Source organism: Magallana gigas, chromosome 6, assembly GCF_963853765.1.
Source record: "Magallana gigas chromosome 6, xbMagGiga1.1, whole genome shotgun sequence".
In the NCBI taxonomy this organism is placed as follows: Eukaryota; Metazoa; Mollusca; class Bivalvia; order Ostreida; family Ostreidae; genus Magallana; species Magallana gigas.
In genome coordinates this window covers 5,513,273-5,540,871 of record NC_088858.1, presented here as the reverse complement: position 1 = coordinate 5,540,871, position 27,599 = coordinate 5,513,273, and the positions used below count along the sequence as shown (strand labels likewise).

Here is a 27,599-nt window from a genome sequence, read left to right as displayed (position 1 = left end):
ACGAAGTAGCAGGTATATAGTATAAGTATTAGGTACAACACCTAATAGAACAAAATATATGTTTTGAAAGCAATAAATTTACTGTTAACATTTTACATATGCATATAAGTTCAAAAGTAAATGTTTATGGTTTTAATTATAAGTTGTTTTATTTTATGCAATCGATTTAAAAAGACTATTTTCATTAGCAAGAAATAGAAAAGAAAAAAATCCTGACACTTTCTACGACAAATCAAGATAAGAAATTCTAAATCTATTACCGTTTTCAGTTTTATTAGATCTTGATGAAATTTAACGAAAGAAATTTTTAGGAAACAGCGGATAAACGGACGTACGATCCAATACGAGTTCTATCGAATCTCGCCAATGTGAAGGGTGCCACCATTTGTAAAACTTATGATAACAACCATTATTGGAGCTTGCATTCAGGTGCTCTGAGGAATGAAAACCAATCAACTTAAAGAGGAAACAACGGTTAGTAACATTTATTAACACCCGCCCCAAACCGGACGGCACAAGGAAGAACTCGTAGATTCTATAGGTGTATTGTCTGGAGCATTTTGAAGGTGTTTACCAAATTCTAAACATCGTGTTCGAAGGCATTAAACTTTTCACCTATGAAAGCACTGATTGCATAAACTATAACCTCGCCTTTTATGAGATTTGGTGTCATATACTAGTAATTATCATAGAGCTAACCCTGTTATTGTTTGGTACAGGATGTATAGGTCGAATAAATCTACATACGTTGAAGGTCATCAGAGAGAGAACAGGCTGTTAACCTCCGACTAGTGTTCTGTGGTGACCAGTTCCGCAATTGCTGCTAATTATTGTGTATAAGGAATGACCCAGTACAAAACCTCATTTACATTAGAAAGCAAGACATCAGTTTATTAAACATATATTTTAATGGCATTCATTTTCATTGTTGGAAATGTGATATAACAATAAACAAAAATAAACACGATATGAACACAGATGGAATGATTTTTGACTAGAATGTTTTATCATCAGATCACAGCTTCTTAGTTTGTGCCGAGCAGCCTCCGCACTATGTTAACAGGGGAGCGCCTTCGTTTGGACTTCTTGCCAATCATGGCCACTTGTTTGAAAATGTCACAGAATGTGGAGGGAGAGGTAAAACTGCACTCCATGAAATAGTCTGCTCCGATTTGGCGCGCAAAGTTTGAACCCTCTGTCTTAGTGACAGGAAGGTCTTGGTCTAAGCTCACGGAGTCTCGAACGTCTGTTTGAGTTCCAACGACAATCACTTTGATTTTTTTGCCGAGAAACTTTTTAATTTCTGGAACCCATTTGTCTTTGATATTGATTAGTGAGGACCTATCTACAACACTGTAACACAGAATAAACACGGTGCTGTCTCTGTAGGCAAATTCTCTGATGGCACAATGCTCCTCATCACTGGAACAGTCAAATAAGTTTATCAGAACTTCTTCTCCATTCACTTTAGTTGTACCTGCGAGAAAAAAGAAAATTTTAAGTTTGATGCAAAAATTTTCAGTATGAGGCTAAATTCGGTTAAAAATAAAAATCAATTTATAAATTTCAACATTCAAAAACTTCTCCAATATTTACTTGTAAAATAAATTTATTAGAATTACTTACCAGCAATATTGTCAAATATAGTAGACTCATAATTGTTGTTCTGTAGATCTGTTTGTACATTTGATTCCGTCTCTCCGAGGCCCCTGGTAATGGTGGACTTGCCCACCCGTTTGTCCCCAACTATCGTACATTGTATACAGCTCATCTCGCGAGCAAGCACCATCTTCCTCAGTCTCTGAGAGTCAACTGTTCTATCACACTGACTGGAGAGCTTATATACTCGGGCACCTGCTGCACTCGTCAATAACTCCGGCAGTGATCAGCGATCGCACTCGGCCGCCGCCGTGAACCTTCGGGGTGGCGATCAATGCTAGGATCGCTTTCCTTGACATACTCCTCTGCAGATTGAGAGTTTTTGTTTCTATTGTAGAATATTGTTCACCGTGTAACCGTTTAAGAGATTTGTTTATCTTTAGCGGCTCCTTACCCCTATTTAACCTGCCTATTTTACGCTAGTGTTTTTTTCGGGGGCAGATTATTCACGGTTTGTAGTTTTAACGGCGCGTATGTTTATTTTTAAGGATATGACGATATATCATGTAGCTTTCACGGGGTGCTTGATGATGTATTTTAGGAATAAAAAAACTTTTGGATTACAAAGACGTAAGCAAACAGTATGATTTTTAGCATTCAATTGCACATGTAGTAAGATAGTGTGGGTTTTAGGGAGGGTATAATCTTCACTCTCACCTGATAGCGTATTAGAATTTTCTTTTTTGAAGAAACAAGAAACAGCAAATATGTTTGTATGTTCAGTAAACGGGACGCTATATGCCGGCGGGGAAAAGTACCCGGTTAGAAGTTAATAGTCGTACGTAAACGAAAACAAACGATGTCTCCCAGCACAATTAGACAAATGTTTGTGAGACGACGAGGGGTAAGGGGCTGTCGCAAACACGGAGCCGAGCAAATTTGAGTGTACTGGATGGCGCTTTAAGACGGCTTAAGGGTAGTTGTCAAACAGAACAGATAAATAATGTCAACTGGAAATTGGGACAGAAAAGATTCTGATTCTGAACCCAACAAGCCGGGTCGTTGAGTGTAGCATTTTTTTTTTTCGATATTAAAAAAATAATTTAGCATTTATTTTTTGAAAATATGAAATAAATTTTGCGTTGCACTACATGTTAATGGCCCATGGTGCATTTATACTGTCATACATAAACTTGTATGCATATTCTTCAAAGGGAAATATAGAGCCCGAAGATGAAAACTTGAACTTGATTAACTTTGCACCAGAAACAGAAATTCTAAACATCATTTCAATTTGTTAATCGCCGGTAAAACGGGAATACTGAACCGTTACCGTTTTCAAAAAAAATATTTGTTTCTGATGTAACACAAAAGCAAACCTAATCTTAAGCATCCTCTTGAACCTAGCTCTGAACTGTACTAATCACAACAGTTGAATAAAAGGTTTACCAATAAGTATGTCTTGTCGTTAGGTATTCATTGATTTTTTTCGCAACGGAACTCATCTCCGAGATAATCTGATTTAAATGCAAAAGTACTCACTTCATACCTCCGCACCGGAAGTACTCGTATGAATTATTAACAGCTGTTACGAAAGTGATGTCTTAGAATTCGGTTGAAATGGGTTTACTAGTAAGACGATGCTTAAAACTCAAAAGATAGTTAACTAAGGCCGTCAGGTGTATAAAAACGTTCCAGCATAATTTGGCCTCGATGTTGACAAAAACACACGTCAGAGGCGTAGCAACGGGTTTGGGGTCCCGCTAATTTTAGTACATGTTCTTATTTCCTACCAATCCCTCCCCGTCCCCTCCGTTACACAGTTGCTTGAGGACAGGACCCCCACCCCCACTACCACCCCACCCCGATTAATAGCCCCGGGGTAGTTGACTCTCCTTTCGATATCAATTCCTTTATAATCTCGTACACAACATGTCCCTTGAGGCTTCACAAATATCTAAAAATTAAGAACAATCGAATTATGCAAAAACACCCAAAATGTTTTAAAATCCGATTATTTTCCGTTAATTTTTATATATTTGGAAAGAGACATGTTATTCATGACATTAAATGGATTTCTATCGAAAGGAGAGTCAAGTACAATTGTACCCCGGGTGTCTTGATAAAAAGGGGGGGGGGGTCTGCCCTGTCCTCTAGCACATGTGCTCCTTTATTTGACCTTAATTGAGGTTTAGTTCTGTTTTGGGTGGCTTTATCGAGTTGTTATTGCAATGCAGTTTTTTTACTCTCTCGTTGCCTGTTTTTCTGTTCATTGATTGATATGTATTGCTATAAACAAAATTTTAACATGGTTTTAACGAGAATTTTTTTTTATATTCCTTATTTTATAGATAAGAATTTGAATTTTCATTTAAGTTTATTTCAGAGTCTTCAGATTTTATGATGGGCGGGTAGAAATATCCGAAGCACAATGGACACCATTATGTATTTAATTATAACAGCTGTACTAGACCTTAATATATGTAAAACCGAAAGCAGTACAATGTACATACAATATATTTTTACGAGAGTATATCTAAAATTAAAATGTGTATTTTCGTCGAGGTATGGAATATCAAACACTTCATCGAGGCATAGCAAATAAATGTTATCTAGGTTTCGTTTTTGGCCGCGGTGATGCCTATGAAAATCAGTTTAATGTATATTTGCCTGCTGCTATAGAACTATAATACTGATAGCGTTTCTAAATTTATAATGGCATGCATTTATCTTAATAGAAAAAAGATTTTTTGTGTGATATACTTTGGGGGAAAACATTTTTTGCAATTCATGAAGACAGAACTTTGAATGGTCATGTTTTTATATTTTGATATTATATCTTTTTAGCAAAAGCTGAACTCATAGTCTTAAAAAATAATAAATATTTTATCTTTTTGTTTAAAAACAGATCATAAAAATCTTGAAATATCTTTTATTGTTACAACTTTTACCATCGGAAAACACATACCATTCATCAATATTTCTGAGAATCGAGAGAGATAATAAAAAAAGTACCCAATCATCACGAATCAGCAAAACAGTGCAAGAAGTGTACATAACTACCTGATAATTGGCAATAATTAGAGGGAAAAAAACAGGCATGAACTCCCACCACAGTGGAAGATAATTGGGTTTTGGCGGGCTTTTTTTCCTCACTTTCCTACACCGTCTCATTATAACAACTATCCTCCCCCGACACAACACTTCTACTGATAATTACATTGTATGTATCAATAAACTAGCTGTTTGTTGATTCGGCACTGCAAAAAGTATTCAAGTACAAAAGTAGTGTCTTCCCAATTGTAAACGTTGCCAGATTCAGTAAGGTGGTGGTCTTTAAAAAATTGTTCAGTCGTTGAACAACTATCAGACATGGAGGAAAATTGAAGAAAGAAAACAAGATGTTATGTCAGACTTTTGTAAATGCATGTACTCTAACGAAGAGAGGTAAAAAAAAAAAAAACACCTTCAAATCCAAATTCTAAGAAGCAATGATAAAAAGTACGTGCATAAAAATAGACGTATACTTTGACTTGTGAAGACCATAGAATTTTATCATCAGTTCCAAAATAGTTAACTAATGTATCTTTTTGTGTGAGTGTACGGCAGAGAAAACATCCAATATTCAGCTCAAAAGAAAGAAGGGTCTATCAAACTCGGTAACAAAAGTCCTCACGTGCAGGGCACGGCAGTGGCAGACTATAGTACGGGACTTACGTGAAAGATGCACATTTCTGTAAATAACAGGAGTTACGAACATCAGTACAAATGTAGACTTCCACCGACCAAAGATAAACGAATTCATCAAAGAACAATTCCTCTCCCCCGAGACTTCACCAAAGCCATAGTTCGACTTGTAGCAATCCTTCAAAGAAAGGTCTTGGAATGGATGCAATATTCATTCACGTTGCTTTTTCTGGGAGTACATTTCCTTCCCTTTTTGCGATTCTCAACACTGATAACGAATTTCGTAATGTTAATGCAATTTATGTAAGGATGTTTTGCAAATAAACTTGACTTTGTTACTGAATTCGGTCATATGTAAAAACTAATGCAAAAGGATGCCCATATATATAAGCTATATAGTAAACATTTATAAATCAGGCTAATACACGTGCAGTAACGGAGTATAATAGTGGAAAGCTTGATTTCATATATTGCATGGCAAATTCATTATATCGTCAACAAAAATTGAGCAAACTCATTCTTGCTTATTTTTTCAAGAGCAATTCATCTACATGGAATAATCCGCAAACTGTTGGCAACAACGAGTAAACTGTTATCTGTATTAAAACATACCGAGGCTCGCCTGTAAGTAAACAAACACGAGCTTCTATGCATGGCCATCCCCCTGTCTACATCTTACTCGGCACATCGTCCCGTGAGGGACACGTCGTCCGTCCAATAGACGTGTAGAGTTTCACCATAACAAACTGTCTCCTCCTCAATGTTTATACAACAAACAATACCCGTACTGGGTTATCATTTCATGATGATTTTCACATTTTGCTAAAGATGTAAATGGGAAGGTTTTACCGCGAAATATGTAAAGGAAGCGAGGTTTCACATTTCTGACATTGTTTTCCTAAACATTTTCTTTCAAATTAGGGTCTGCAAACAATTAAATAAACAAAAAGAAAAAATATGTATAAAAGAAATATCTTTTCACGATGACATGAACAAATTACATCGATTTTTTGACGTCCTTTGTGTATAGAGTTCACTAATGTCATATTCACTAATGACAGAAGTATTTAGCAAGAATTCCGGCGTTCGTTTGTGCTTTGGGCGTCTTTGTATATGATGCAAGTAGAAAGTAAAAAGGAAGAGAGGTTAATACAGAATAAACCCAATGCCCACGTGTCTGAAATGCTTATCACTTTCTTTTCGTATCTTTATTGTGCCAAGAGAATTTTACTTATATTTTGGAGGGACCCACCTTCGGTATCTCTTTTTACACACGGCTTTAGAACATGGCATCGTACAGGTTCATCCCAAAAACGTCAGTGTTAGCAACAAATGTTTCTTTAAGTCACACATCACTTGTGGGAATAGTTCTGAAGAAAAGAAACAATTTCAAATACCAATTCTATATAATTATATTTTGCTCGACAGAGATGAATTACTCTGATTTTATTTTTTTTTGCAATCAAAACATATGGTCTTCAAACCTTATTAACGAATCATTTGCAGTGGTCTGATTAAATGGTGCTCTTTTATTAGATTATTTAACTATTAACAAAAAATCATTGTGACATATAAGAAATAAACAATTACCAATTTATATAATTATCTAAGAATTTTTTCATGCTGAACTATAATTAAAATCATATCGTTAAAATGTTGTTAAAATCATGTAATACGTGTACTTCATTATTACAGTAATTGAAATTAGAAATATTCTCGGTCTTGAACCTAATCATCATGCATTGAAATTCTTTCCGCTTTTGTGAGTGTATCTGCAAGTATTCACATCGCTGAGTTATCTGACGCATTAGTTCCCGGACACCACGTGTCTGTGGCTTGTCCGTCATCATGACGATGAGCAAGATTTTGACAGTGGCCAGACATCCCTTTTTGCGAAAACATGAATTCTTTAAGCGTGTAGGTATGTATCTAGCTCCTTGATACAACTAATTGGAATGGGCGGAGTTCACTAACCACGTAACCAAAGAGGTAAACTTAAAAAAAATCAACGAAATTCCATATACATTGTACCACATTGTCATGTACATCATTGTTCAATCCACCAATAACTGATGTGTGGTTATTTGGTTAAATCATTTTTACTTGTCCACAAAAAGACCACGATTGTGTTTAAAAAAAAACACAAAAATTGCGGGGGCAGGCAATATATTATTAAGATTTTTTATGCTTGGTCAAAAAAAATTTTCAGATAAATTTCTCGTTTGGGTTTTCTTAACATATCTTTGCAGAGTTCTATGTAGAGTATGCTTGTTTGTACTTCGAAGTATTTCGACCCAACTAAAATCAAAAGTACAGTTCGAAGCTCTCTTGTTATCTTGCACACCAACACTTATATAAGGTAGAATAAGAGGAAGTGTAAGCGGGCTGACACCTTTAAGATTTAAATTTACGACCGAGTGTGAACACTAAACGCGCCCCAGCACCTGCAATGATCATACGAAAACTGAAGGTTGTTGACTCCCAATAAACAAACACTAAGAACAAAGTGATCGATTCTCTTCTGGTGTTTACTCTACTTCTTGACAAAGACTACCTTAATCCTGCCCCCATTAAGGTCGGACTCGTCCCCTATCTCCTTACAGGGGCCCTATAACGCGGCCATTGTCTCCTTCCTCCGCTGTAGGTGATGGGGACACTCCGTTCCCAGTCCGCCGCTCACTGTGTCAGGAAGGTCTACGGATCCAGTATCAGTTGTCAAAAGCTTCACACATCGCCAAAAGATAAACGACCATGACTTCGCGGAACTTCGTACTGGTGAAATGAAAAGAATTCTAGACATTTATTCCTAAGAAAAAGTAATAAAATTCTCTAAAACAAAACCACAAGATTACATGTAATATAGGGATTTGAGAGACTTACAGTCGGGCGATGAATCAACATTAATGTTTTTGAAAAGGCGCAATTGTTGTATCAAACAACGCAATCGCTCTTTGTATATATTCTAGCTTCGATCAGAACCCTGCTTTGAGTTGAACAGTTCAAAAAATTCTCTGAATTCCAAGAGGTCTGTTTTGTATCATGGTTTAGTTTCGAGCTGTTGATCTCCCCAGCTCCAATCTTAACCTTGAGAGAGATGCATTATATAGGACTGTTTGACATCGTGGTCTTGATGACCAAGGAAATATCTTCGTTATTTTGTACCTGAAAAATATCATCAATCAAATGTTTTAACCTTGAAAATCGAAACAGGAGGCAAGAATCGCCTTGTTTGTGGACCCTTTTGATATCTTCGCAAGTATTAAGATAAATATCATTCAAATCCCTGACAACCACTTCTGACCATTGCCTGGTTCATCAATATACTCAAGGTCTCCCCTTTCACGCTGCTTATTCGGGGTGTAACCGTGATGAACTCTGATGCAATACGCAAACAACAAACAACAGAACAGTCAACACCACGTGCACGGAACTGTGGGGTGACCACCAGGGGTGACCACTGCGGTGGTCAGTGCGATGTCCTTGTCACTTATCAGTGTTGATTGAGCACTCTCGCTACCCTCAAGGTCCCGGTAAGTGGCCGTATTCCCCATGTAACCGGTTAGTTCTCGTCTTGCAGTAACTGTTATCAATGTCATTCGAGGCCAGATTGTTTATGGTTCGCGAGACCTTGGGTCCAAAGTCGTCTCTGTGGTTTACTACTTTTGAAAATCACTAGGGCCGCTAATGATCCATTTATAACTTCTCTGGTGAACTCTTCAGAGACTCGAGTGTGAAGCACCTGTACTTTACACGATTGAAGAATCTGAATAAACTAGCAGTTACCCCGAGAGAATACGACTTCAAATAGCATTTCTCTGATTGTGAATCAAACGCCATAAAATCTGTGTCTATAAATCCTAAATTATTCCCTTTTATTATTTTTTTTATCATTTTTTATGATTATGCAAAACTCTCTTTTTTCATCTCTGGCCACACAGTTTGTTATTTTTTTTATAAACAAGTACAAGGTGAGTTTGAGTGATGGATGAAATAACAAAATATTTAAAAACGTGTTCTATAAATATAAATTTCAGTGTTTATTATAAATTCTCTCCAACGTTGAAGTCAAACAGAAGTCACCATGGGAGAGGGGTTATAAATGTAGTCAACAATGTGTGAAGTACGATTTATCAAATCGTTATGTAAATTACTCAAAACATGAGGTGTCCTTGCTATCTTAAGTTCAATGTTCTTGTCAAAAAACAAAACAAATTAAAATAACTGTAGGTTAAAAAAACTCTCTCTCTCTCCATTTAAATGTTCGTGTAAGTTCTCATTGAAACGGAATTTTTATCATAAAATTGACCTCGGAAATAAACTTTCTAATACAATCACTTTCCGCTAAACAATCAGTAATTTCTAGGTAAATTACTGTTAATTAAAACACACTATTTTCGCTTAAACATTGCATGCCTCTATTTTGTAGAATTGCTACAAATTCGCACACATGTACACACAAAATTCTCTGCTTGGTTGATTGCTATACCTGGTATTCTCTACAAATTCTGTACATGTACACTTTACGTGTATTATAAATAATAGGTGCATGTATATACAATGTAGATGACTCATTCGCGTATTTTAAAAGTTAAAAAATATCATAAACGACAGATATAAATATGTCACAATAAAATCGTAAACTGTACGCCCACACCCATCTAGATTCCCGACAATACACGATTCACTTAGTGACGCCAAATCCTATTCCCTCTGTAATTCGTAAATTAGAGCAAATAAAAAATATACAAGGATTAATGATTGGCTTCGTTATAAATCCCGCAGATAAAATTATGTTTGTGATCGATTGTTGAATGTCAGGCCGACATGGGCCATCCATCAGGGTCCTCCTACAACTAGACCCCACAACAAAGCCCTAATGTGCTCCTACAGCAGGGCAGACGGACGCTTAACAACGGCGGCAAAACTCGGGAGAAATCAACCGCCAATTCAAACGCCCTCAATAAAAGATCATACACAACATAATTGTGATTCAATAGTCCATTATCGTCTGCTTCCACTTGTTATTGGCTAATGCACAAGGAAACAAGTTTATTTGGCAATGAAAATGCAGAATGATTGTACCTTTGCAGATTTTTGTGTTTTCCGGATTAAATCAGAAAAACCTGTGCAAACATCTTGAATGAACCCAGAGCCAAAAATACACAAAAACATTCTAAACGCGATAGGCCTAAAGAATTTCCGCAGCAATCCTGACTATTTCATTAAAACATTACGGAACTTGTGTGCATTTCTTTATCTGTTTTATAGGTATAACGTGTTATTAAGTTCTAAAAGTAAACGTTGGGTAATTAGAAGATTCCTTGGCAGTGGATAACGGATGGCGGTGTTTACTAACTTCCGTAGAGGCACTCTTACATCTCTCGTCACCCGCCTACAACGAACGTGCCATCGCTTGTCTTCTTTGCCATCTGCTTACAATCCTTTTACAACTTTCAGCATCCCTCATTCCATAACCCCCAAAAATCTGACATTGGTTTTCACGATCAGCGTGTGTATTTCATTATCATTCATAAAAACCCGGCACTCTGTGTAGGTAGGGTACACACTAGTTCGTACTGTAAAACAGTGACATTGACCTCAACAGGTGTAGTTTCATTCTTCAATAAAAACGATATGAAAGCTTTGCAATTTACTTGTAGAAAAGATATCTCTTGCAAATTTGTAACTGTTAAAATGCCTGACAAAATATGGTTTGCAAATTTCTGTTATTGGGATAAATTATTCATAGCACCTGATTAATTTCACCAATAGCACTCATTTTAAGTGTTATATCGTACCGAACAAAGTTACAAACAGAATTATCACATTTGCGCTTTTTTTTAAACAGAAAAATCAATTCTATAAAATACAGCTCAAGTTGCCTAAAAACTGCACGTTGTATAACCAGAACACAGTATAATCGTTGTATAAACACATATAAATTCATTTGACTCATTTGATACCAGGAATACGGCGTAAAGTCTTGGATTTTGTGTCGAGATTCGGTTCTAAACCATGTAAATCGGCATATTTACTGCACAAGATCATGTCTTCTAAGTGATATCTATAAATTTTAAAGCGTGTGACAATATCACTCTGTTTGTTGTTTGTCGGCATTATGACTTTGATATGAAGTTTGAGAATAAATATTGTGATAGCAATGACTTAGATACAATTCCCTTTGATACGGGTGATTGGATTAGCGATTTATCTAAATTTATACATTGCATTGGGATTGTTAATTCCGTAATAAGACAGTCTAAATGGTTTCACATGGCCAATCTGTTAAGGAGATTAGCATTTTCAAAACATCGTGGAAATTTGTAGTTTTTATTAAAGAATTGCTATTGAATATTATTTTTGTCTTAAAAAATTGAAACAAAAAACACTTTTTAAAAGAAATTTTCTGTGCTTTATATAAGCATAAATTATCGAAATTTTGTGGAAATGTCATCACCTTTCACGACGTTAACGTATTAAAAACAATATTCATATATCAGGGTTTGCCATCTCGTGTGTATCCAATGTCATCTAGGCGCATTCAATGCTTTAATATCTCTATTTATCATCCAGTCCACCCCCGAACAAGAACTTTATATCAAAAGTAGAAAACAAGATATTTGATTCGTTAAATGCATCATTTATTTGAAAACCAGAACATAAAACTACAGCCTGACTATGATAATTGATTTAAATGTCTTCATGACATTACAAAGAAATGAAATATCTCTCTCCGCTCTACCAGGAACTGGTATACTGCTTTGGAAAAACCACGCCTTGACTGAGTGCGCAAAGCGAAAGTCCGACAAAGCACACGTGGTCATTTGAGGTCACTGGTCTGGGTTTGGTCCGAACCGGTCCAAAGGTTGCCAATTGTCCTAAGATTCCTGAAGTCTTATCAGTATTTTCTACCTGGGTACTTCACTGTCGTCCTTGACCGGTGCCGGTAATATATTCCCGCAGTTAGCGTTATGAAACGGACGCATGGGATGTACGTCCAAAAAGTGAACCAAAAACTGTCACATATCAGAAAGTTCATCGTCCCAGGACCCGGCGGAAGATGTTTCCCATTCTCTTCCTTTGTTTGAGCGCCGTGAGCACAACGTTCTCAAACACACTGTGTACACTCTGCTGGTCTGAGCACGAACACTCCAAGTAGCGCTCGGCCCCGATCTCTTTGGCCATTCTCTGACCCTCCTCGGTGCTGACGTCTCCCCCAAGGTCTGAGCGGGTGTCCGTCTGGGTAGCCACAACGATAATGGGGACACGTTTCCCCAGAAAGTCTTTGACTTCAGGGGCCCAGAAATCCTTCACGCTCTCGAATGAGTCTCTATCGGACACCGAGAAACACAGGAGCAGGACTTCGCTGTCCTTGTAACTGAAGGATCGCAGTTCTGTGTACTCGTGCTGGAAAGACAAAAAATGAACAAAATAAATAACATTGCTACTTACACATTTTTTTAAAATTTCTAATTGTTAAAGGTAAGAATATTAAACTAGTTCAAAGAATAGGCTATACAGTTGATGCTTACCTCTCCCGCTGAATCAAATATGCTGACAACATATTTATCCCCTCCCACCGTGGACTTCCCGGCGTAATTGTTAAACACGGTGGATACGTATTCCTGGGGCATGGTCTGCCCGGAGAACACCTCGGACAGGCAGGTCTTTCCCACCATCCCGTCCCCTATCACAGTACAACTAATGGGCTTCTTCATGTCGCTTAGGTGAACCATTGTATTCCTTCACAGCAAAATATATTGTACAGAAAATCTGTATGATTCTGACTTGGAGTCAATCGAATAGTGATATAAATAGATGAGCTCTCGCTGTTTTTAAACGCTTGCTATGTCATGGGATTTGTTGGTAGCCAATCATGTGCGAGCTCACGCGGATGTCTGATTTTACCTGTATGAATTTTACCTTTGTAACGAGGTGTGACTGTTTGTATTTACTATCATTTTATCGATAGTCCCATTTCTAAAACTTCCGTTTACGTTCGGCTTAATGATGAAACTACTGAAGATTTTTTCTGATACTGATTCGATCCCGGATTTAGAATGCGAAGTATGTGATGAACAAACAATCAATATGCTACTTTCACCGTTTCAACATTAGCGGAATATTGTAAAAATTATCCCCAAATTTTTTTTACAGACACTAATAAAGAATTTTTGTATATCTTTTAAAAATGTTCATGTAAAATCATAACTCAAAAATTATAGAAAAAAAACATATAGTATTGTATTTGACTTTATTGAAAGATTTGTAAGTCTCGTAATGAAAAATATATATGATATGATTCAAACCTTGGGGATTTATGCAGGTTTAAATATATAGAAAAATACACGATTATTATTAAGTTTTTATAGATGTTTCTACACGGGCATCATATAATTTTCTTTATAGTTTTATATTCATGCACAGTACCCCCAAAATCTGAAATGATATTGTACGTGCATGCATAGCAGATATGAATTTATTTTCGTTTACTGTTGTCAAACTTCTTTATCGACCGATTATCTAGAAAATTAAGAAAACGGGTCAAGATCTGTTTTCGGGGAATCCACAGTCTGTGTTACCTAATTTATCACTCAGGTAAACAAACTCAGTGCACCGTTTACCTGTACAGGTGTTTCTGTTTTTGAAAAATGTGCACATAAAATGTACCCTTGCATATTTATTGTCAGGCATCGATTCGAAGAAAAAAACAACTTTTAAATGTTAATTTACTCCAATCGTAAAATTTAGAGCAGTACAATGACACAAAGATTAAATTATTAATAATATTTTTGTTGGTTAATCTTCAAAAATTGTTAATATTTAGTTACATAGAGTACCCTTTGTTTTGTTTTTAAAATAAAGTCATGTATATTCAAGTATACGTTACAGAAAAAAACAATTTTGAGGCGTGGTGTCTACAGACAATTTCACTGTCCACCTAATGACGTATGACTAACAGTTTTGTCCGATGAATGATGTTTTTCAGTTTGATTCCAAAATAGACCATAAAATAGGATTTCTACAAGTAGGACAATAAAGCTGAGAGTCAGGTTCCCGGGTTATGCACAAAGTCAATATCATTTGGCGGGCGAATTTACTGGTTATATTGATAGCAAGTCACGGATTTAACATCCGAATCATCGACATATTTTTAAAAATAATCGTTGAAACAAACTATTGATTATCAAAAGACCTTGATAAAACTTAAAGCTTGTTTGCACATTAAATTGTCAATATTACACCCCATTTCTGTGAAATATCAGAATATTCATGTACACATTTTCTCAGTATCAAGAAATCTTGTACGTAAGGGGGCCATCGAGATAACCCTATCGAACCTCTTCGTCATGTTTATTTCTCAGTTATCAGCAACGGAATTCCCGAAATCATACGATGGATTTATGAATGAAACAACTGGACCCATTTTTTTCTCTTTTCTTTTCCACTATCTGTTTCTCTTTCTTCACACAAATCCCCTTTGTTATTATCTACAGTCGCCTGGTGCAGAAACAGGCGCTGGGACTCGCAGACATGCTGCAGACTCTATCTACACTCTCCCACACGATTTCATTTGAGTTCAAAACAATCTTATTTTACATCTAAAGAAAGTGTTAAGTAATGCAATTATACATTATCTTTCTAAACCGTCCAACATTTACTTTTCAAGTGCAGAAACCATTAGTGTTAAGAAATTCGCAGTGGAATCTGGTGTTTATTTCAGGTAGCTGGTATTAGGAACAAAGGTATACTCTTGTAAAAGAACGCTTATTTCCTGCATTTGCAGACTAATCTTTCGTAATATGAATTTAATGATGAAAGAACACTGACAAAAAAGCCTGCCAATTCTAACGATTAACACAATCTTGTATATAACCAAAAATAGATCAGTCAAAAGGTTCTTCTTAATGTTGGTTTTATATTTGACAATTGTTTTATAAAATGATAAATTTAACCTTTAGTCTTAATCTCCTGGCTAGACAATTAGAGAGTGGGACCTTTCTTAATGCTACTTAACGCTGCTGATATGACAGAATTAGCGGAAACTTGCTCTTTTTCTAAATGACCGTTAACTCTTTAAACGTGACAGTCTTTGATGATGAAGAAAAACTATTTCGCCAGCAGGAAACACAAGGAACCTTAATACATTCATATACAGCCAACACCTGAGATAGATTATAACGAAGAACTATTTTTATCATTAAAATTTAAAAATAGGTTGCGTTCCTCATTTGAAAATTTCAAGGGGATTTTCGAAGCGAAAGTGTGTCTTAAATAATTGATTGGAACCTGATCTATGGATATTTTCTGGTAGAACAATATTTAACATTAAATGAGATCGAAGAAATTAACGTAATTCTGAATTTACCGGGCAATATGTAAAATTAACAATAAGGAAACTGCAATATTTTAGATTTTGCATTCAAGCCCACCATGGTAATTCAGAATATATATATACATGTAATACAACAATAGAATCAGAATTTTTGAAAAAAAAAATTATTTTAACGTCGTCAAAAACCATCAAAGGCTTGTCCCACTCTTAGTTTTAACTAACTTTAGTATTAATTAGCAAATGCATGACACAGAAAGGACAAGCGTCCTTTTTAATTCAAGAGTTACTTTAGTCAATCGAGGGCAAAATTCAAAATGAACTTCCTTGTATTCAAATTTCAGTTCTCCTAGTTAACAAAGCAATTCCGCGGTGGGAGACCTTCACAGGGTGCAAAATGGGGGCACCTCTCCCTCACAAATCCTGTTGTGTCTTTGTAATTTAAGAAGACCGTTGGTTGACTGGCAAACTTTCAATTTCTCTCCATGTATCTCTATGTATCGATGTTATGTCTCAATTTCATGTCAAAGCAAACATATAAATTAAGTATCCTCATTTTTAATTAAAATACCTTATTTTTTCTCGATCCTTTGACAAATTTAGCGCATACTACGAACTGATATGATATTACAGAAAAAGGAATTCACGTGTGCATTGTTCACGTGAGTGTTAATTATTCATCAATTCCATTTCTACCCTATTTTTGGCATCAATACTATATTATATTTTAGGTTGATATAGATCCATGCAATTATTTTTGGATTAAGCTAGCGCTATGAACGTAGTTTCATTAACAGGCATTATAGGTATTATTAAACAGAGGAGGACACGCATCTCTGGATCAACTTTCAAGGATTTCTATTGGATAACAACATCAAACGTGTCGTTTTGAATGGGTAGAATGCAAAAGAGTTTGAGGACATTTTTTACGATGCAGAATCGGGCTATCAAGCATTCAATCAAAATTAATATTCATACTGTATAATGAAGCTGTGACCGTCAATTACAAACGATTGCTGAGACTTTGAAACCATATTATATTCACTATTACTTATCTAACAAATACCGCAAGATAAGGGCTTTTCGCCACGGCTTGTGAAATTGTTGAACAACTGGTCATGTGAAATCATATTAAAAAGTTAGATGATACAGATATAAATTATTGCGTCTCAACTTGATAAACTTAACACACTAAACTATCTGTTTTCCGGAAATGCAGACCTCTACTTCATTTTTATTTACACATTGATTAGAATGTAACGTAATAGATAAACATTTACAGAAAAAGATGAAACTGTCACTTGACATATACTAGTAGTAATTAATCAGACACTTTAAAACAAACCCTTGAAACATTGTTTCGCTATAGAGTTTTTATTTTTGTAAAATATATTGTACATAGATTGTTAATTAAACTCTATATACCACATGACTTTGATACATCAGATAATTTGTCTATTTCTGCATGTAAGCGTCATATGTTTGATCTTGCTGTACCACGTGGGCCAGTCCATGCTACATGATGATAATGTTATCAGCTCTGCGTCACACGAACGCTTGCACCAACGATTGCAACAACAGTTTCAGGGCCGAAACTTACTTAATTTCTCGCAATGTCATCGTCCAATGAATTTCCGAAGAACACTGAATCTTGTTTTCTTTTTCGCCAGGGCTGAGGATACTACACTCTCGAAAACCTGTTTGGTTCGAATCCTATCGGCAGCTGAGCATTCAATGAAAGTATGTCCATTAACTTCTCTGCATAAATCGAATCCTTCATCAAAGGTCACGTGATCCACATCTTTGGATTCTCTGATATCTACATGGGTAGCCACGAGGACAATGTCATGTTTCTTTTTGAGATTCTTGATGGAAGGTATCCAGAATTCTCTGACATTTCTGAACGATTCACGATCCACCACGCTGTAACAGACCACAAATACCGCTTTGTTGTTTGGTGACTTCAGAAAGGCATTGGTATGCTGTAAAATAAAACGATTGTGTTTATAATTTCAATTATTATGATTATACCACTCATATCAGTGCAAATATCAATGTAAAATTCATAATTATTAAATTTTGCAAAGTAAATTAAGTACCATAAAAACATATATATATATAAATTCATATAATTGTACATCTGTTTGAGTTACAAATACAAATATTGTTTTTTTAATGTTACAGCAGAAGACTCAATACCCTACCTCACCCCCAAAGTCTGTGATGCTGACCAGATAATTGTCACCGTAGACTGACATCAAAGCATCGTAGTTCTCCACGACCGTGGCCAAATATCCAGAAGGGGGCTCCTGATGGACAAAGGACTGAATCAGGCTGGACTTGCCGACCATCCCATCCCCCACGACCGAGCAGCAGATGGACAAATCAGATACAACCATGGCGATTCTGGACCGGGGGCTGGTGAATGATGGAAGTTAAATGATTACCGAACAGCCGAGAACTGGGAATATATAGACATTGAATACCTCCTGGTGTGTCGACTATTGTTTTAACTCTTTTCTTTTAACTTCACCGGGGGTGTATCAAATTTCTATCCCCTGCTTGCCTTTTGATTGTTTATAAGTTCACTTTTAAAATGATAGTTACCCCCTAGAACTGCAATTGCAAATTCGAAGCATAACGTCATTGCAAACTGCATAGTTTGCACCCCCATTCCGAATATTTTGGCCCTCCGTTTAACGTATATAATGTATATACATGTATTATGATTATTGTCTTTATGCATATATAAGAAAGAAGTACAACACCTGTTGCATGAACCAGGTAAGCCGTGTAGAATACCTGGGCCGGTTAGAACTGATTAACCTGGCCAAGAGAATACATTACAATCTGTTTATAATTTCTGAACACATATATTCTTAATCCATGGTTATAATTGAATGGTCAATTGAATCCCCGAGAGCCATGTTGAGTGACAGACAGAGGATTCCTTCCCGTTAAATGACACGTAAAAACCATTAAAAATTTTGACAAGAGAACATGATGACCCTGGACCATATCCGTCACCTTTCCGCTAGCGTTCAGCCAAATTGCCTTATCTGTTTAACATAATAAATCATCTATTGTGTAGACAAAAAGTTTCCCTCTAATTTTCGTTGTTTAATATTAAACAATTAGAGAAAAGGAAGAAATGTGAGTGTCAAAAAATGCACTGCCTACTTACACTACAGATAAATTGCTTCGACGGTAGGGTTTCCCTGTTTGTATTTCGATTTGTTGTCTATATACGGAAATATGATTTTGATAAAGGAATCTCTGGCGTGCCACAAGGAGGACGTAACATCAAACTTAACCTTCACTGATCAATATCTACCTGTCTCTGTCTGATCAGCCGCGGTGACGAGCGGGAGAACTGCATGTCATCCAGCGTTTCCATTGCTACCCCCCCCCCTCCCCCCCCCCCCCCACCCAGACGCATCATGTATTGACACCTGCATGTGTCCGTGTTGTTAGTAATTTTTCAGGTTTTGAACAAATGCAAATTTCCCATTTTTTTTTTTATCTAAACCTTTTTTTATTTAATTTAATTTGACAATTACTGGAAATTTTCATAGCTTATTGCTACCGATAGCTGAGTTAAGTAAGTATTTCAGAGTAAATCATACTTTTTTTTATTGCTTCAGAGGGTTTCTTACATGAGTACATTATTTTCTATATTTTACTTTCTACATATTCTATTATTACATAAAAGTACAAGTACTTTTCTCTTAGTTGTTGCGTCACATATCTGCACACATTTGGCTTTAATCGAGTGACAAGTCAATTACCTATATAGCTCATTGTGGCCATGAATGTGCTATTATAAGTTTTTATATTACTTAATATCATTTAAAATCGATATTGTATAACCATAATCTGTGCCAAGTAGTCGTAGTGATTTACTGCTATATATAGACGTGATAAACACATCCCATGTACATGTGAAATGCCACATACGTGTACTTTTCTGATCCTAATGAACATCATGATCCATTTAGAAAATGAAAAATAGTTCTGACAAGAGCAAAATATTTAATTCGTACACCACAAAACAGATCTTTATATGAAATAGAATGACTTTAAATTGCTTCATCATAAGTTCATAGCGTACTAGATTAGCGTCTTTTTAAGACAGTCAATGCAGAGCAATAGATAAAAAAGTGCAGACAATCATTCCGTTCATTTAAAACACATTCAGCGCCTTCATCTTTTGTACTAAAAACACGAGTTCTCAAGAGCCGACCCTAGTGCGATGAGTTCTAACTTCTACAGTTTCTATCTCGTGGTAGAAGACAGAAACGACTTGCGGTTTTGGGACTCCGCTTGCTGTCTCTCGCGGCAAACCACTAACTGGCATTTGTTATTGACAGGTTCCACTTTCATAACTCTTTAAATGAGTTTGTTTGTGTGGGGTTAAAATGTGTATTCAACACATGCATCTCAAGTATCGGTTAAATACCCAGTTTTGAATGCATCAAAGTGTGTATTGTATATAACAGACTATGAAGAGTGCCTTTGAAGAGAACAGGCAGAATGCAATGAAGATTATATCGTACGCGTCTGTCACTATCAAAGAGAAAGGTCCGCTCGCTCCAAGCAGGCGAGACAACTGTGTATATCACAGTAATCAGTGGATCGGGAAGTGTATCAGTCTCTGTCACGGACGAACAACTGCAGAGTACCTTAATTAGTAGTAGAATATAATAAAAAACAATAAAAGCTGATGAATTTCTATTTTTTAAGATGTTATAGTAAAAAATATGATACTTTTTCAATTTAAATGGAACACTATATATACTTATTTCAATCTAAATGGAATTAGCTGCCAAGACATTTTTCAGACTTTTAATGCCGGATGTTTCAAAATGATTTCAGGCACCCATTCATATAGTAATAAAATAAAAATGAAAAAAATAAAATGTCATTGTGTGGGCCACCGTGATTTTAATAAAAAGAAAACTACCCGATGACTAACTCTGTTCCGGAAATCCAAGTCTCTTATCTGAGTGATAGATATCAAATCGATTGATTGTAACATAGTATATATCTTTGAACCTTTTTTAGGGCTACCACACCTTGCTTTCTTGTTGAAATGATCTCCATCCGTTACCTATTTTCTATTTAAAAAAGTGGCATCCAAAGATCCAAGGCAAATAGAATAGAGACGGCTAAAATACAAACCAAATACAGTGTGCCTTTCACCGGGTTCTCAGAATGGTTAGGTTACACAATGGAGAGGTTTAATGTACATCTTGTGGCAGACCCTAAATCAGAAAGATATACATGTTAAAAAAGACGGCCCCATTGTAGACCAAGATAAGTCCACAATGTGGGGCGCCACAAGAAGCAAAAGGGAATACACGATAAATACAAAGTCAACACTCGGAACAATCTGTTACCGACGGGGCCCTTCACTGGAAGACTGTGCTACTATTGATAATATAAGTGATCATCAAACATTTGGATTACTACGATCGCAAATTTCATTCATGCTTTCCCAATCCTTCATTCATAAATTAATAAATCAAAAAGGGAACGTATTTGCACAGAAGTAGATATGTAGTAAAGTCGAACGAATTCCCAGACTTGTTTTGGTCAAATTGTAGGAGTTTTCCGTCACATCTTTTGACTCAGACTTTACCAGACGTAGAAACTGAGGAGAGGCATGGAATTTCCAATTTAACCAATACCAAAATCTGGTAGCAAATTTCTGCGAAAAAAAAATCAAAAAATCCTTTTACCGAATGCTAGGAATTGATCTGTAAATCTAATAGATTTGATTTCCTATACTCTCCTTAAAATATCATTAAAGCTATTTTTCCAGCAAGTACTTTTATGAATTGAGAATGCCCTATTTCTATTTCCCTTGACAGAATTAATAAGGGCATGTCATTGACGGATAAATTGAATGATATCATTAGACATCCCGTTCTATCTAAATAAGATGGATCTCTAATCATTCAATTAAAAATATGACGAGCTTGAATCTAATAACATAAACTCATTGATGATAAATTTGCGCACCCGCCTTAGTAAAAAAAATATGAGTTTAATTGATATGCACTCTTCCATTCACCATTAAAATAAACTTACATTCGTCCTAGAATTTAATTATCGGGCGAATTGACACAGTGACTCCGTGATCATTGGAAGAAATTGAATTACAACAGACTGGAGCGTAACAAAGGATGACATTTACATCTTGCCTGGTTTAAGGCGAACTTCGATTGGTATACTAAATTAATTCAAGTTTGTCTTTAATTAATACATATCTTTATCAAGAGCTGGCATGACGAGTACTTTTATGAATTAAATGATATTAGTTACAAATTATGTTCCTTTCTAGACACTCTAAATGTTTTAATTACATTGATGTCATTAGAAACATATGTTGCATGCCATACAGTAAATGCAGTAAGATGTACGACTAACGCAGTAACGATATATTTAATTCATCATTTATTAATTCAATCAAGGTCAGAGCATACATTTGCTCCATCATTAGTTTCAATTCAACAACCAAACATGTTTTCTCCGTCTGCTGACTCGGCCATTAAATTAACTGTTGCAAGTGCTTGATTTTTACGATGCTTTATTTTTCTGCGTTTGAACTACTTAGTCACAATAATGAAGATCAAATCGATTTCAGCTCTCATCGTCGCCTTAACAAACAGTAGATGTACGTGACAGAAGTCAAATGTCGTATTACCCCTGTAAACCTACTGCGCTGCAACTCAGGGGCCAGCAGGAATCTAGAGTCAACCCTGGTGAACCGATGACATTCCAACACCTGCTGTGTTTTTCTCCTGGTTTGGCCACTGTTCACTGGCACAAACAAGTAGCAGTAATGCCAACGGCCTTGGAAGTAAAGCCCAAAGTTAATAGAACGGTTGCTGAGAGATGGAATGGTTCTATCCTTAGACTTTGTACATTGGCTTCCCTGTACTCACGTGATTGCCTCACGTGGACAGAGTCTGGCGAGGGTCGTACTTATTATTTTGTTAATTTTGACCGTTAATGGTCAGTTTCTACTACAACCTATACTTGTATGAATGAAATCCTAGTTTTAATTGAGGTTTCGTGTAATTGGTCAATACTAAAATGTTAAAGTTTAAAATTAATAATGATAAAAAAAACATGTACATTTGTCATTTCATCTTTAGATAAAATATTGAATGCATTTTATATTTTATGTGTTCTTGAGATATTATGTTGAACAAATTCTGTCTGCAAGTACATAAGGAATAAGGAATCATTCTTTGAGTATTATGAGGTGATAATTTCGGTCGGGGCGTGATCAAATCCAATAAAGCCCGAAGGGCTTTATGATAGATTTGATCACGCCCCGACCGAAATTACCACCTCATAATATTCAAAGAATGATTCCTTATTACTTATATTTATATAATTTTAAGCCATCGTACGATTAAATATTAAAATATAAATAAGCAAACCCCACTGGCACCTCCATTTGGCGTCATTTGTATTATGGGTTATATAGTACAAAATCGATACGTAGTGTTATCACAGGCAAAGAAATATATGTATATAAAGGCAATGTGTCCTGTAATACCCTTATATACATCCATGTAGAAAGATTTAATAAATGATGCTGAATAACAATTCAGCATTTGAGTTGTTTTTGCCTCAATAATCAAACCATAACGGTTTGGTTCACCATACGGCACTAGTACTGTACTAGCTGTATTAGGTCCTCTAGTCATATACATGAACTGGAACAATCAAAAAGGGAAATTTATGGCAGGCGTAACACGACAAGGCATTTTGCTATAATAAATTATATATTTATGAACCGTTTTGTAACATTTACTTCAACCATATCACATCTAAAAAGTCCTTTCAACCGATCTTTTGTAAAAGAATTACTAGTAAGTCAAGAAAAGTTAAAGATAAAAATGATTTTATATATCAAAATATAACAATTTGAATGCACCAACTAAACATAACCGTAATCATGATTAACATAATCAAGGATGTGGATTATAAATCAAGCTTCATCAATGACAATAATATTGCACATCAGTAAAAACGACGGATACTGTCATTTCTGTGAGTATTCTCCAGGCTCACAGAACTCCCTCTCATGACGGGTACAACGTCAGGCGAACACAGAACGATGGCTGCGTGTACACAATGAGAATACAATGAGGTCTACACCGTTACAGTTAGTCCAACGTGAGGAGACATTGGTCCTGCAGTGATAAAAGCTTTGGCAGCTTTGGACAGAAAGAAGCTATACTGTCAGAAGATTGGGCTTCACCGGACGTGTTTCCTTTGACTGGTTTTAGATTTCTTGTCCCTCACACTGAGTCGCAGAGAAAGTCCGGCAACAATCTCGAACATTTTGGTGATTCCTGTCTTCTGAACAGCTGAACATTCCACAAAGGCCGAGGCATTGAGTTCGTTACACAGATTGCGGCCCTCCTCTTCGCTGACATGGTTAAGGTTGTTCTCACACCTCAGGTCTGAGTGTGTGGCCACCAGCACGATTGGGAGTTGAGGGTTGATGTTTCGAACCATAGGTAACCAGAACGATCTGACGTTGTGGAACGAATCCTTGTCGACCACACTGTAGCAGACGACTGTTACTAAGTTACTAGACTGACAATTTGGTCTCACGTGAAGGTCCTCCTGCAAAATTAATAAATTAACAATATTATAACGTCTAATATTTTTGATGTACTTCATAACAATAGTTTATTATCAAAATGTGCTGAGAACATAAAATGTTTGATATATTTTCTGAGTATGCTTACCTCAATGGAGAGATCCGTAATTTGAAGGCGATGTTTGACACCTGCCAAACTCAGGTGAGTACTGTAATTATCCATAAACACGGTAGCGGTGTAGGTAGGGGACAAGGTATACCCAAGGAACGAGTGAACGAGGGAGGTCTTCCCAACCATCCCGTCCCCCAACATCACACAGCGGAGCATCTGTCCCTTGCCAGAGTTCACCATTGTTTTCATCTCAAGAGAGCAAAAAAAGAAAGCTGCCGACACAAATCTCAAGAACACGTTATAATTTCGTAACTTTCACATAAGTAAATTTATATAGTGAAGAGGCACGAATTTGTGACCAATAGGAATCGTGCTTAGAAAAGACGCATGACGATTTCTGTCGGGTTCGGTGATTAGGCACCCGTGACCTTGCTCGGGTAGGTTGTTTACTCCGCCGTGTGTACGTAAGACATTAAAATGACAAAGCCCGGTTTATCTTTAGTATATTCAAAACTATTTTATGCCGCAGATGATAACTAAATAAAAGAAAAAAAGATCGAGAGGTGTTCCTCCGATTATCATCAGTCGGCTGGAGAAATATAATCCGCTGTTTTGTAGGACTAAACTGTGTCAGTCCTACAGATAAATACATCCCACTTCTTTTTGGGGAGATTTATGGTGTTTTAATCTATTCGCGTACTGACATATGTAACGCAGCAAGATTTAACTTTTTGATCGTTTTGTTAGGATCAACATCAGACGTAAGTGCAAAGATACAGTTCTATAGTCAAAAGTACCGCCGTCACCCCCAAATAATAGATACAGAGGAAAGTTGAGCGCTCAAAACAAAGCTAATCTATAGGCATAGAACACAGCACCGAGCCCCCGTTATTGTTACCAAAGTACGAAGATAGATTTGATGGCTTTGTCCGCAAGCTTTTCCATACTGGACACTTGAACTGTAGGATGTTATGTAAATTTTTTATCTTTTTTATCGCTGTTGATTTATATACTACTCATTAGTTTCACCTCTTTTCCCGGTGCATTTTGACAACGCACCCAGTTCTACGAGTGAACTCTGGTAATGTGTTCTGGTCCAAACTTAAGTATGATTTTGGTTAAATATTTAAATAATGTGCTGGTAAAAATAAAGAAAATGTCTTGAGCTCATATGGATTGATTTTAAAAAATATATATTTTTAATCACTTATCCCCCCCCCCCAAACTTTATGGAGGAGCATATAAAATGTGTAGTGAAATAAGCAAAATTAACATTAAATATCTATAATCAAAATATTGGATAGCCCACCCCCCCCCCTTCCCAACAATTTTATTCTAAGAATTCTTTAATCTAAAGAGTTAAGATACAAACACGTTTTGTAATATTACAAGAGAGCTAGGTAGATCGAGGGTTTGCTTAAGGTTAACTAAGGAATTTGCACCAAAGATGCTCGATTTCCTTTGATTTTGATTTTTGGTGTATCCTTATTAATGACGGATTTTTTTTTAAATATAAAAATAGGATGTTTGATATCTGTTCGTTTGAAGATAATTCCTTATTTGAGAAGTATTAGAGAAGGATTAATTGTCCGAAGAGGGCCTTTAGTAAAGGCGAAAATGGGGCAGAAGTAGATGTATCAGGGGAAGCGTTATGTTTGCCATTCCATCGTGAAATATTCGGGCTTGTTCAGGAAGTTAGAGGGCTATTTCATGATAAGAGACGAAATATGGAATAGGGGACTTCCCCAATTATACCATTATGCAATTTCAAAGTGTCTTAAATTTCTAAATGTTTCAGTTCATAAAACTGACCAAAAACAAACAGATTAGCACGCGATAGGAAAGGTGTCCTAACAATTATCTACCCAGCCATGATATGTCTTGGTGTGACCACTTAAATATTGAGTGACCGCACTCACTCCAACCGCAATGATGACCAGAGGAATGCAACCTGAGGTCACTCAGACGCTTGGAGAGTTTACCTACTGTTTTATTGATACAATGATAAAGTAAAATCAAAACAAATAGTTGGAAATGGAGAGGAATGTGCGGAATTGCAGCAATGCTGTCAGGATATGCCGAATCATGAAGGGAAACGCTGCACTGTTTCAAGGAGAGGAGAACGTCTGAAATTGGCCAGAACCCTTGGTGCAATCCTGTTTAAGATCGGACAAGTGCTGAAAGGAAAACAGTATCTCACCTGTTAAGAAGCTTTTGAAATATTTAGACTAAAGATTTAGAGTCCCGCACTCAGAGACCCTAGCCGTTCACCTGAAGTGGTCAGTTTAGTTCTTATGACACTTGATAACATAGATCAGGCTTTTCCTAAAGTGTGAAGTAGACGTAGTTGTTCTTTAATGGATTTTAAAGTATTGAAAAAAATTGAATTTTAAATTAAAATTTTAAAATCACGATTAAATTCTTCCGTACTAAAACTCGTCGAATCGGCGAATTGGAAATCACCCTAAAACAGCTGACATGGATTATTCTTTATTCCACAACGCAAAGTCTATTTCACTATTAAATAGATGTCCAACGAACGTCCCTATGCATAGGACAATATTGACACAGCTTAGACCTTGTACATGAAAGCCTTTTTCTGTCTGCGGTCTATCCTGTATAAATCATATATTAATTTTCCGAATATCCACAGATTAATTTCAACATCTGGATTTGGAATCCGGTAACATAGCTGTCATTTGGTGCATGATTGCAATGTTCTTTAATGTTTTTGTTATGTCTTAATTTTTGCATATCAGTCATCGCCAACAATTTGAACAATACACGTAGCACTGGGGTTCAGACAGACCCTTCCTTACCAGATCTTGTACTTTTCCTTGCTTTCCTCGGTAATGCTCCACCCCCGCGCGCGTTCCGTCTGCAAGCTCGTGAATTTTGTCACCATTAGCTTTAAACACATTACTTCCATGGAGATAGACGTTTATTTGACTTTCAAATAAATGTTTTTAAAATATGGCGCCTACGTTATGTCAGGTAATTTCTTTGTTATTAATTAAGAATGCCCGAGATGGGTCTTTGCATGGTGAACTGTGACATTTCCTGGTCTGTACCAGACCAAAATTTCTGACAGCAGACCAGGAGCATACCGCGGCACATACTTTAACACTGCCGCTCTCATTGGAATTACTGGTCACTGTTTTAAACATCATAAGAGCATTGCAGAGAACAAGGGACCTGTATAAAAGTGTGCAAAGTTTCTCAGATTTTGTTTTTGGACC

The 27,599-nt window shown here is 36.3% G+C and overlaps 4 protein-coding genes across 4 annotated transcripts; all 4 read right to left on the bottom strand.

Annotated features, from left to right (window-relative positions):
* Positions 1 to 888: 888 nt before the first annotated feature.
* LOC105328483 (cdc42 homolog) lies at positions 889 to 2,063 on the bottom strand. The gene is made up of 2 exons (XM_011429377.4): positions 1,627 to 2,063; positions 889 to 1,477 (listed from the first exon to the last, which is right to left on the bottom strand). The coding sequence occupies exons 1-2, from the start codon at positions 1,787 to 1,789 to the stop codon at positions 1,026 to 1,028; spliced, it is 615 nt and encodes a 204-aa protein (XP_011427679.1). The 5' UTR covers positions 1,790 to 2,063; the 3' UTR covers positions 889 to 1,025.
* A 9,958-nt stretch (positions 2,064 to 12,021) lies between these two features.
* LOC105328482 (rho-related GTP-binding protein RhoJ) lies at positions 12,022 to 13,110 on the bottom strand. Its single transcript, XM_011429376.3, has 2 exons — positions 12,819 to 13,110; positions 12,022 to 12,693 (listed from the first exon to the last, which is right to left on the bottom strand). The coding sequence occupies exons 1-2, from the start codon at positions 13,020 to 13,022 to the stop codon at positions 12,322 to 12,324; spliced, it is 576 nt and encodes a 191-aa protein (XP_011427678.1). The 5' UTR covers positions 13,023 to 13,110; the 3' UTR covers positions 12,022 to 12,321.
* Positions 13,111 to 16,972: 3,862 nt separating this feature from the next.
* Positions 16,973 to 18,018, bottom strand: LOC136276289 (cdc42 homolog). The gene is made up of 2 exons (XM_066087931.1): positions 17,824 to 18,018; positions 16,973 to 17,601 (listed from the first exon to the last, which is right to left on the bottom strand). Exons 1-2 carry the CDS (start codon positions 18,016 to 18,018, stop codon positions 17,236 to 17,238), a joined length of 561 nt encoding a protein of 186 aa, XP_065944003.1. The 3' UTR covers positions 16,973 to 17,235.
* A 5,505-nt stretch (positions 18,019 to 23,523) lies between these two features.
* LOC105328479 (uncharacterized) lies at positions 23,524 to 24,716 on the bottom strand. The gene is made up of 2 exons (XM_011429374.4): positions 24,397 to 24,716; positions 23,524 to 24,271 (listed from the first exon to the last, which is right to left on the bottom strand). The coding sequence occupies exons 1-2, from the start codon at positions 24,607 to 24,609 to the stop codon at positions 23,897 to 23,899; spliced, it is 588 nt and encodes a 195-aa protein (XP_011427676.3). The 5' UTR covers positions 24,610 to 24,716; the 3' UTR covers positions 23,524 to 23,896.
* Positions 24,717 to 27,599: the final 2,883 nt, after the last annotated feature.